The sequence below is a fragment of the Telopea speciosissima genome, chromosome 4 (genome assembly GCF_018873765.1).
Source record: "Telopea speciosissima isolate NSW1024214 ecotype Mountain lineage chromosome 4, Tspe_v1, whole genome shotgun sequence".
NCBI classification, from domain to species: Eukaryota; Viridiplantae; Streptophyta; class Magnoliopsida; order Proteales; family Proteaceae; genus Telopea; species Telopea speciosissima.
This window is the reverse complement of record NC_057919.1, coordinates 48,878,634-48,890,765: the sequence shown is the minus strand read 5'-3', so window position 1 is coordinate 48,890,765 and position 12,132 is coordinate 48,878,634. Positions and strand designations below refer to the sequence as shown.

The following is a 12,132-nucleotide window of genomic DNA, read 5'->3' as shown; positions in this document are numbered from 1 at the left end:
TTCTTATCCCATTGCTTCAATTTTTTTAATCTTCATTCCTTTTACTTAGTTTTTGAAAGGATCCATGTAGCCAACCTAATGTAGTCCTAGATAGGTAGGAGACCTACAAGGAGCCAAACAACAGGATCAAATAACAAAAGGGGCTGCTGGTCAGAATGGACAGCACTAGGATTCAGGTAAATTCCTAAGGTTAGGGTTGGATATTGGGAAAGGGGTTTATAGGGTATTAATGGGCAGGTCTAGGGGGTCAATATGGTATAAAAATAATAGGATTTGGGAAGGTTTTAAAATTCTGCAGTTCTGGACAGAATTGTGTTGCAGGTTTTGGGTTTTAATGGAGGTGATAAAGTGGGAGTTATGAGCTGGATTTTGGATCGAGTGTGGGGAGAGGTGTGGGGGATATAGACTAGAAGTTTGGTTTGGAATTGATGGACAGATCTGAAATTATGAAGGAGTCCTAGTTAAGGTAGGAGTTGAAGGTTTAATGGAAATTAGGGTTTGATGGATGGAGGGGTGTGTGGATTAGGTTAGAGGATGAAGAGGGGAAGGATATATGTAGGAAACTAAGATTACTTACTGGTTTGATCTCCTTCAGAGGCAGCAGCAGCAGCAGCAGCTTGAAGAAGCTTGAATGAAGAAGAAGAAGAACCTCCCGGTACTGGACAGACGCAAGGAGTCGTGAGAGTCCACCCACCCTATCCACCTTGAGATCCACAAGGATATACACTCACAAAGAGCAGCAGCAATGGCAGCAAGCATAAAGCTAGCTTTTATTAATCAAAATTCGTGTGTAATGCTGGCCTCCCTTATAAACTTATATAAAAGACTCAAAAATAGACTTAGACATTAAAAAGGAATGACCTAACCCTATCCCTAACCTATTAGGTAACTTAAACTAACTAGAAAACTAAAATACTAAAAGAAATATACTCAAAACATGGCTGTACTTATAGAGTCCTAATCCAGCCCAACTTACATCACATGACCACTTAACCAAGTCACATGATCACTTAAATTGAATCAATTGGATGCAACCAATTTGAACCGGTTCAATTAAAAAACATAAAAATAAACTAAGTATTCGGCTAATCCCGTATGCAACCTATATACCCATATTTTAGGCCCATAAAGTGGCCTATTATATTAGAAACCCATGGGATCAAAGGCCCAACATGTATGTAACCCAACCCTAGACTTATTCCCAATGAAACAAGCCCTATTTGGTGATGAATCTGGATCACAACCCCATTTAGTTGGGATAAGGCTGAGTTGTTGTAACTGTGCCTTCAAAGTTTGGTAAGTATTTGTCTTTCAAGGCCTCATACACCTCTCTCCATGTGGTGATGGTACCACCAAGTCTCTGCACTCTCCTTTAATTTTTCCTCCACCATTCATCAACGGGACCGATTAACTTAGCACCAGCAAGTTGCAACTTCCAGGACTTTGTCAAGCTAAACCAATCAAAGTAATCTTCTAAACACAAACAGTAATGGAAATAGTCCTCATAACTCCAACTTCACTTTGTGGTAGAAATCCATGATACATCAGTTGGGAGTGCCCGCCTCAAAGTAAGCATGCAAATAGTCCTCATAACTCATAAGTAGGTTGTAGTAGTGGAGCAGGTGGTTGTAGTACTATCCTTTGAGGTTCCCGATGTGTCCTTGTGAAGTTATTTTCTGTAGAATACACATGTGCATCATCTCGAGGTGTAGGACTAGCATTTTTAGGCTCCATACATTGTTCCATGTTGGTGACACATTGAGTAAGTTCAGTCATCATCTCTATGAGGTGATTAAACTTGTCATCAACTCTAATGGATTGGAAGGGCTGTGGATAATTGCTGGTAATGCTCTGATACCAATTAATGTGTTACAGGGTAGATAAGATAGGGTTCATAGAACACAATACCCACGGGACAGAAACGCAGCAATCCAAACAGTACACAATATGGGAGAATTAGAACGAGTTAAATAAAACAAGATTCAGGGTAGATAAGATAAGGTTAATAGAACACAATACCCATGGGACAGAAACGCAGCAATCCAAACAGTACACAATATGGGAGAATTAGAACGAGTTAAATAAAACAAGATCCAACATCAGGATGGAGCTTGTATGAGCTTAAGTGACTTAACCCACATGGGCCCAAACAGAATGAAAATGGAACTCAAGGACCCATCGTGGGGCTGTAAAACAGCTAGTTGCAGGCTGGCTCCTTCTCTAATGTAGCTGGTCTTGCACTACATCACAAAAGCTTGGAGATTTCACAATTATCACTAGTTAATCCCACCAAAGAAGACCCTTAATCCTTTCCCACCACCTATTCCTAGTAGTGCAGTGACAGTGTTCAGAGACTTGGGCTGTTGTACATCAATGAAGCAATGTGAAATCAAAAAGATTTATCTCTGTTTTTTAAGGAACTGTGCCCTACATTATGTGATTTCTTTTATCAATTTTCCTTGTTTTTTTTATGGGATTGGGGTTGGGGGGGAGGACAAGGTGATATTGGCACAAAAGAGGACTATAATTAGTTGTAGAAATATCATCACTAAATTTAACCAAGTCGTCAGAAGGCTGAATTGTATATATGCAGTACACAATTAGGCTAGCAAGAAAGTTGACTGGGAAGTATGTTTTGACACTTTTGCAGAATATTTGTGTTGTAATCTATAAAATAAAATGTTTGATGTCTCAAGTTTGTCAAAATTCATTTCTCTGACAATTCACAAACATGTGTGACCCAGAGACATTTCAGTAAAAAAGTTGAACAGTTTTTAACAGAAAATAATCAATATCATCAGAACTTACCATCAACATGATTATCAGTATGACTAGCTGTAGGTTCTGAGCTACCCACAGGAATATCGTGCACTGATTTTCCAGAAATCACTACCTGGGAAATTAATTGCCAAGCACAATGATTAACAACCTCAATAGAGAACAAGTTGGGAAAAAGACGAAAAAGAAATATTTCAGAGAAATCCAACTACATATGCTATAATAGTAAGGCAAGTAAATTGACAAGGATCCCACAAAAAGCATGTACAGAGAACCAGTACAGTGGATAATGGATTCAATCCAAAAAAATACGAAAAGTACAAAGTCTGGTGTTATGATACAAGATCAAGTTGAACAGTAACTAGCCCAGACCGACAGAAGGTTGAACAAAAAAAGTCAATAAATTACAAAGCATAGCCAATATAATCAATGAGACAAGGCTTAGGGAGTTGAGTTGTTGAATCAATATAACAAATACAAGCACGTGAAACATTTATTACTAAACATAATCGGGTTTTAATATCACAGTACAAAATCTGCAGGAAAACACCTAACAGTGCCAGAAACAGAAGCAACTTGCAAATAAATAATGACGACACAACAGCTTCAAAGTTCAAAGAATAGGAAATGCAACCATTAGCAACCACCAGCAGTAACATTGACAGCGAGCATCAAATAAAACCACATCTGTAATGCACTGGAATTTGAAAACCTGAATGTGTTGATAAATAATTAATTATCTATGCCCAAGGGTATTTTCATAATTTTATACCTTAGGGGCAATTCCATAAATTCACAATTATTCTATTCCTTAATACCATTAGGTGTAGATTCTGATCGTAGTTATAAACTAGCACTGGTTGGCATAGAGCTACATGAGAAATTTAAAAATTAAAGAATACTTTAATTCTATATTTAAATTGATTTGTGGATTTAATAAACAATTGAATTGTTTGCTTGGTGGTTGTGACACTAGTTGATGAGAGGTCTAAGGTTCAAGTCTTATAATCCGCAAGAGGGGTATTATAGTTAAACTTTTATTTATATTTTGATTTAAGTCAATGGTGGACCCCAACATATCTAGCAATCATGTAAAGGAAGGGAGATTTCTAAATCATGCAAGAATAGGGATAACCCCATATGTGGAAGAGAGAGAGAGAGTCAGGTTCTAGTCAAACAAGAATTACAAAGTAGAGAATAAGTAGGAGATTAAAGATTAAAAACAAAAAGGGAATCGTGAGAGAGGAGAGAGAGGGAGAAAGAGATAAAGGAAAAAAAAAGAAAAAGAAAAACAGAAGCGTCAGAGAAAGAGAAAAACAGAGAGAGATATCGCAACGGAGAGACAGTATCAAAAACAAAAAAGAAAAAAAAGAGAGAAAAAGGGGACAGAAAATCGAGAAGAATAAGAAGGAGAAGAGAGGAGGAGGAACACCTTGCAGTTACTGCCCAGAGCTGTGTGCAAAGGTGCATCTCCTCTTTAATTTTCTTGCCCTCTTGATTCAAGTATAGTCGATCCATACCTTTTCCTCTGTATTCTTTCTTCTTTATTTCCTCCTAAACATCTTCATTATTACTGTTTTTATGAAATCAACGCTTTTACTGTCTTCTGAGTAACACCGACAGCCCCCACAAGGTTGGATCAATTTTCCTTGATCCATTTTCTTTTCCACTCAGATTTTGGGGGTTGAAGCCTTACCTTAGAGCGACCCATCCAGCAGGATATGTTCAAGTAAAACCTGATTATCTGCTATTAAAGATCACCCAACCCTACTTGGCTGGGTCACTCTTGACCTAAACTGATCTCCAACTGAGATGGAAAACAAGACCTCATCTGACCATTATTTCTCTGATTTTTATTCATGTTTTCTTCGTTGTTTCTGCCCTATTTCAATGCCTAAATAATCCTTTGATTTTTGTTCCTGTGTAGCCACAGCAAACCCTAAATTCTGAAATTGATTACTCGATTTATTTTCTAGTTTCAGCCCTTGTTGCGGATCTGTATATTGAGTTAGATTGTGCTGTGATTTGGTTTTTCTCTTGTAAATATCTTGCTGCACTTGGGACTTGGTTGTCTTGTCAGTCCTAGCCTTACATTATCTTGTAGGGACAGCATGTGTGTCTGCGGGTTGGAAACTGTTTGGGTGAATTAAGAGTGGGTTTTTGGGGACAGTAATGTACTGATTTGGTACTCAAATTAGGTGATTAATTAGGGGATACATTATATTTTTGCAGGTTGTGACTAATTTGAATACTTAGAACTTGGAGGGTTAAATTAATTTGTTTACGGACTGAGGTAAGTAGAGTATAGTAGGTGTACACCACTGTTGTGTGATATGGTTGACTTAAGTTCTGTTTTGTATGCTGGTTGTTGTTGAAATATGTTAATATATGGTGATTTGAAATTGTGATCATGAATGATATGTGGTTATGTGAGTAATAAATGTAGTCCTAGATAGGTAGGAGACCTACTAGGAGCCAGACAAATCAGGACCTGTTGAGCTGCTGGTTCAATGGGGCAGAATTGGGGAATTAGGTCAATTCTAGGTGTAGGTTTAGGGTAATGGAAGTGTGTCTTATATGGTAAAGCTAGGCAGGTGTAGGGGAATGTAATGAACTAGGTTTTAAGGGTTTTGGATGGGTGGAAGTAGGTTAGATGGATCTGGGCAGCAACTAGGATTAGGGTTTGAAAGGTAGAAGATGATGGAATCTAGGATTCTAGGGTAGGAAATCAGGTGGTTAAATGGGCTTAATATTTAGGTCGAGTGTGGGTAGGATGGAGGGGAATATATGCTGAAAGTTACAGCTAAATCAGATGGTTAAATCTGGAGTTAAGGAGGTTTCCTAGTAGAGATAGGAGAGGGATAAAAGTGTAATTTCACACAATCGGCTAGGTGGATGGTACTGAAATTTGGATCGGATCTCTCTTAGGGTTTGAGGAAGATTTGATCAAAATTTTAGCAGGTTCCAACGTTTAGATTTGGCTGGACAGAATTCTCGCGAAAATCACCTTGCATGTGACCTTTCTAGAAGGAAAGAAGAATAGTTGCAGGTTTTAGGGTTCCAATGGATCTATGGTATTAATGGTGGATGAAGAAGGCAGTAACGATTGAGTATTGACAATAGGGATTGATGGGGGTGGGTTTAGAGGATTAGGAAAAGAAGGGGATGGCTAATAACAGTAACAACTTACTTGGAAAGGCAAATCTTCAATGGCAGCAGCTTGAAGACTAAGACTAGAAGCAGGTCATTCCGATCTACAAGATGCAAGGAGTAGATTGGAGATCCACCAATCCCTTATAACAGATCCTCCTGGTCTACAAGACGCAAGGAGTCAACTGGAGATCCACCAGTCCCTTCACCTTGATATTACTCACAAGGCAACACTCAATAGAGCAAGGCAGCAAGCAAAAGCTTTATTAATCAAATTCGTGTTCAATACTTGGCCCCCTTACAACCTTATATAAAAGACTCAAAATTATACTCCTACACTAAAAAGGAAAGGCCTAAACCCATTTCTTAACCTACTAGGTAACTTAAACTAACTAGGAAACTGAAATAGACTCAAAATAGAATCCTAATCCAACCCAACTAAACAACTAAAAGAAAAACTAATAAAATCACTTAAATTGAACCATTGGTTCAAACCAGCTTTGGACCGGTTCAATTTAAAACATTAAAAACATGAAAATAAACTAACTATAGGGCTAATCCCGTATGCAACTCATGTACCTTAACTTTAGGCCCATAAAAGTGGCCTATTACATAGAAAACCCATGGGATCAAAGGCCCAACATGTATATAACCCAACCCTAGATTTATTCCTAATAAAAGAAGCCCATTTCGATGATGAATCTACATCAGTAATGTTTAGTGATTTTAAATCTTGTTTTGTGTGATGTATAATTGTGGAAGTGATGCCTAAGGGCTAGTGTTTATTGCTTGGATGCTTTGGTATGAGTATTGACATGTTATACTTTAAAACATGTGTTTATTTAAAGAGTGCAACTGAAGGGATTGTTTGAGGGTGAATATACTGCATTGTGCCGTTGGAGAGTCATAGCCACCAGAGAGATAGAGTGTTCCGTGGGGCCGCAGAAACATCCATAGTCACAGAGTGGGTGACAATGGGGTATACACATAGTCACAGTGTGGGTGACAATGGTGTATGCATAGCCACAGAGTGGGTGAAAATAGAGATATATAGTCACAAAGTTTATGACAATAGAGAGTGATTGCAGTGGGCTGTGTTTCTCTCGTGTTATGGGCGGTGGCAGCCTGTTTCCCTTAGTGCCGGCTAAAGTGATAAAGAGTGGTTAAAATTAAAAGTGTTTTGTGAAAATTTTATTTTTGAGAAAACTAAATGAAGTTTTGTTTAGTCGCAGTGATTGTTTGGTTGTTTTTGTGTTGTGCTGTGATTATATTCTGTATTACTGGGTTGTTTAGCTCATCCCATTTTTTTTTACATCACAGAGGATTGAGACAAAGGTATGCTTTTGGTGGAGAGTTAAGTGTGACTCGAAGATTTATTATCATTATTTACTTTTTATTTCATAGATGGATGTAATACTGAGCAGTTTGAGAGGTAAACTGTGATAGATTGGTTTTTTAGGTTGTAGTTTGGACAAACCTTAGATTGCCACCAAAAAGTTTTTATAAGATTAAAGGCTATCGTTTGAATATTGTATGTTTGAGACTTGAATTTGATGACTTAATTTTAATGATTTCGTTTGATTTTTAGTGATCGTTTGATCAGCGCCCGTAAGGGTTAAACCCTTGCTTGTAACCAGTTTGGGTCGTGACAACATCAGTGACCCTAAAATCAATTTCTTAATCACCATTGCATGAAATAATTAATCAAACAATATCTACAATCAAAACAAAATAGGAAAAAAAAAAAAACTTATTTTGATTTTCGATGTTGGGACTTTATTTACAAATTTATAATAGAAAAATGAGCATAAAAACTAGTTAAAGAAACTAAATGCTCTGATATGTCAATAAAGAACAGAAAAAGGTTCTCCATTGAAGTGGAAGCCTGAAGGGTAAGCACACTAAAGAGAAATTGCCCCTTCCAAATCCACCAGAGACCACATAATTATTGGATCTCATGACCCTTGTTATCATAAGGAGTTTATTTTGGATTATTTACATTTGATGTGTGTCCATCAAACCTAATTTAATTTGATTAAATTAATTATTACAATTTTATTTCATGTGTTTGTTGTGATTATTCCGATAATGTGCAATCGCCCAATTTTTACCGTTACTTGTTCACAACTATTGACAGACTTGGGCACTCTGTTCTAGGGTTGCCACATTGTATATTTTTTAATAGAGATCAGAATGGAAATATAAATACGGGTACTTAATTGTGTTGAACTTTGATCCATTGAAAGTCCCGATTTGATTTATCCCCATTGTATTCACAAGGGGAGTTTCCGATAGTTTCTTTTCTCGTACCTAAACGGCACTTACTGTTGCATTTATATTTCATGCAATCATGGTGTTGCAATGGTTGATGTCTATTGATAGGACTGACTACACACTAGACGCTTGTTATGTGGAGGTACATGTATGAATGGGGGTGTTTCCGTACCCAGAAAAGATGAACATTCAAGTATTTGAGTTGTTTGACTATGATCGGTCGGAATCCGGGGCCTCAGTAATATTAGTTTTAATATTATTATTTGATAATATTTTTCAAATAATTTTATTGGTCATTGGACTGGATACTAGCGGTTTAATTAACAATACACTTGCTTTTTGGCATGTTATTTTATCCCATCCTTGTAAGCATGCATTGAGGATGTTGGTTGTGTAGAGGTAAAGTGTAATGAAAATATCTACCTCATGGGGTTTTCAGATTATACCATTGGTAGTATTGTCCTATTGTGCAATTAAGGACAACTTAATAGTCTCCCTTTAGGATCACACCATGTGGTTCAATCTCGTAAGCCTAATTGAAATCTTCAAGATAGGGTTTTTCTATAAAAGAGAAGTCGTACTTGAAACTCAGTTGCACACATTACTTTGTTTTTAGATTAAACTAGAGAGAAAGAGAAAGAGAAAAAGAGACTTCTTCCTCAAGTACGAAAAACAAAGAAGATCTGGTGCTTGAGGGGAATCAGTAGACGACTCGAGTGCACATGTTGCTATCCTTTGGAGGAGCGTGGCACTTAAGAGTCCTAGGTAACCCTAACTCCTTTTCATGTGTTCTATGCATCCAAGTTCATTGAGATCCAAGGCTGCAAACTTTTGTAAGTTGATATCGTATTGATTGCGCTTCCGCCGCCACTTTCACTTTACACTGTTAATCAATTTTTTTCAGATTTTGTACTATTATACAACCTCTAATGGTATTTTGGGACTTCCGTCTGGTCAGCCACCCTAACATCTATACAAAGAAATGTCTCCTGGGCTCAGGGTTTATAATAAGGTTGCTAAGGGGTAAATTTGAAATAAAATTACATAACATGTGATAAAGGATGGATTGAAAGAAACCAAGAAAGAGTTAAAAGGAGAATTCTGATTTATAGTTTAGAATAAGAATTAAAAAAAGAGACAAAAAAAAAACTAGAGTCTACAGAAAAAGAAAACCAGAAAGTATTGAGCAAACAGATTGTAAATATGATAGAGGATGGTAGTGTTGGATATTTTAGCTGTATGGATGCGTTGTAATTGTTGGCAACATTGTTCAAATACTTGAGGGATCGACATGCTTGTGGTGAAGTGTATTTGTGCTGATTTGTCATATGAATCCAATGTGAAATTGCATGTCTACAGCATAGTTCGAGAACTCGTGAGATCTTGCCGATATCTCGCTGAGTTTCTCGGATTTTCGAAATCCCGAGACGAGATTGCCTGCAAGTCTCAAAAGTGCAATATCTCGGCGAGATCTCGAATCTCGGTTTCAACCCATTATTTTAACCCACCTACCACTTAAATACCTTACCTAATTGGACAAAACTCGACATATTTCGGCGAGATCTCGGATCTCGGATTCAGATCTCGGGTTGACCCAAAGTTGAGGCTTCGAGTTGAAAAAAAAAAAATGCACCAACTCGGCGAGATCTCGACTCGTCTCGGTTTTTCCAAGAGTCGAGTTGGCACCGAGACCCGAGTTTTAGTACCTTGGTCTACAGACGTGTGGACAGTTGGCAGCATGATATGGTATAGCAGTGGGTGTCTTGTGTGATGTGGCAGACAGTCTTGCCACAGCAAGACTGGAACAGTAAATGGCATGCATTGTAGATGCATGGTGGATGTATGTCAGATGTCAGATGCACATATGATGCATACATGATGAAATGATCAGGATGGTGATAATATGGCATATGAACTGTTATATGTTACGTATGCACAACACATAATAGCTCAGATGAATCTGCTTCAGACACATACTGGCAACCAACACCTGAACTCGAAACCATGTCACATTGGTATTAGCTATACGGGTGCCCACAGTGCAGCAAAAGCATTACCTGTACTGAATGATTAAAAAACAAAGGCATAAAGTTCTGGTGGCGTTTTGATAAACATGGGTATCCTCGTGCATTTGTTAGGAAAGTCTGTCAAATTGAGAGTAGCAGTTAATCAGAACTCAAAACATGTATATCAACGCCACATGGTTTACCTAAACTTTCAGAATAGTGCACCGATCAACCTTAAGAAATATTTACATTGGTATGTACAATAGCTGCCCTAACAGGCTCTCCAAACCAACGTCCAAGTGAATTCCCAGAGGGTAGTGAACTCCTGGTGAACATTATTTATTTAGTACAATTCCTGAAACATCATTACAAGCTCCCTAGATACCAAAGCTCAGAAGAATTCAGAAGTTTGTCTTACTAACAATATATCAAGGGCTACTGATAGCTGACTGTGATGTTCACAAAGCAGACGAAATTCATTCCACCATTCCCAAGAGTCAACACTCTGCCAAACAAAATGTATGAAGAGGGAACATAGTTATATCTCAATGATCAAGTTGCTACAAACTTTCTGGTAGTTGTGTAGCTAGAGTATCACAAAGAGCAATATTTGTAAATGGCTGAACATTTATCAATTACCAAATAGTCGGAGGTCCCATCCATAGCATCATCCTCAGACTTTTGCAATGGAATCCTAAGCCACAACTTTAATAATAAAAATATCATAAGAAAGTCACCAACAACAACAGGAAAAGAACTCCAATAAATGCCCTCATCATAGAATAGTTTGATTGAAGGTTTTACCTGCATATTGTTTAGACTCTGCAATATTTCATTCACACATTTTGCGTAGTTACTACAAGATGTTCCCCTTGGGGGAGGAAGCAGACAAGCCTGCAATGACATAAAAATGAAGTTTTAATGGAACAAAGAAAAAATGATGTATTAAAAAAATAAAAACAAAACTAATCAATCTGATGTTTACAACAACCATCATTCAAGTAGATTGTTGGCTGAAACTCAACTAGGTCAACAAATGAAAACACACCACCAACTCAACTATTACTCAGGTTAAGCTATTTCAAGCTGAATCATGAGCGAAGCACAGCAACCCGGTGAGGATATTAGATCAAAATGATAATACTACTCATCCCCATAGTGCACCAAAATCTGTTTTAACAGGAACAAAACAATGCAGCTAGAAGAAGCTGAAGAATTATGTTCCTACTGGAACTCAAGTGGGGCAGTGTCCTTTTCCTTTTCCAAGTAAGAAAAGAAGACATTGTCGGAGTTCAAGGCGGGAAAGCTGTCAAGCAATGCCTTGATGAAGAAAAAAATAACAGAATCTTTAGGACTCGGAACTAAGTTCAGTGACACACATATACAGCTTATCGCATACATACCTGTAATGAGAGGTGAGAAGCCCAAGCTATTTGTTGTTTTAAGACCATTTCAGAATCCATGCGAAACCCTTCATCTTCTGAATCCAAATCAATCCAAGAACTAATCTTGCCTGGATAAACATTGATACATCCACTGTTAACAGAATTCCAAGCATCATATCAAGAGAACCACTATTACAGTTGGATGTCCGAAATTTCAGCGAAATATCTTGGTTTCAACAGGAGATGAAACAAAATCCTATGCAAACACAGGGAAGTTCAAATTTAGCACAATTTCAACTCATTTTGCTGAAATTTCAGTTATAACGACTCACTACGGTAAAATTTCGAGCTCACTCCCTTTCACCTGAGAGCTCCAGAACTGCTAGAAAATCTCGTTCTTCTTTTGGCAAAATCCTTTATTTTGCTGCTAAATCAAGACTTGGTGGTCAACTGTGGAGCATCCATTCAACATTAGGTAAATTTGAAGCATCATTTGGACAGATTACCACAAATTTCAAATGCTCGCTTATAGGGCTGTT

The 12,132-nt window shown here is 37.6% G+C and overlaps 1 protein-coding gene across 2 annotated transcripts in view; it reads right to left on the bottom strand.

The window, feature by feature from the left end:
- Positions 1 to 12,132, bottom strand: part of LOC122659794 (protein arginine N-methyltransferase 1.5) — an 84,661-nt gene that overhangs the window by 30,993 nt on the left and 41,536 nt on the right. The window contains exons 3-9 of one of the 2 annotated variants that reach the window (XM_043854930.1): positions 11,612 to 11,721; positions 11,013 to 11,102; positions 10,848 to 10,913; positions 10,631 to 10,716; positions 10,458 to 10,533; positions 10,260 to 10,346; positions 2,809 to 2,893 (exon numbers count right to left, since the gene is read on the bottom strand). In XM_043854930.1, the coding sequence (XP_043710865.1) occupies positions 2,809 to 2,893; positions 10,260 to 10,346; positions 10,458 to 10,533; positions 10,631 to 10,716; positions 10,848 to 10,913; positions 11,013 to 11,102; positions 11,612 to 11,721 (600 nt within the window). The remainder of the gene's footprint in view (positions 1 to 2,808; positions 2,894 to 10,259; positions 10,347 to 10,457; positions 10,534 to 10,630; positions 10,717 to 10,847; positions 10,914 to 11,012; positions 11,103 to 11,611; positions 11,722 to 12,132) is intronic. The other variant, XM_043854931.1, reaches the window with a different exon arrangement.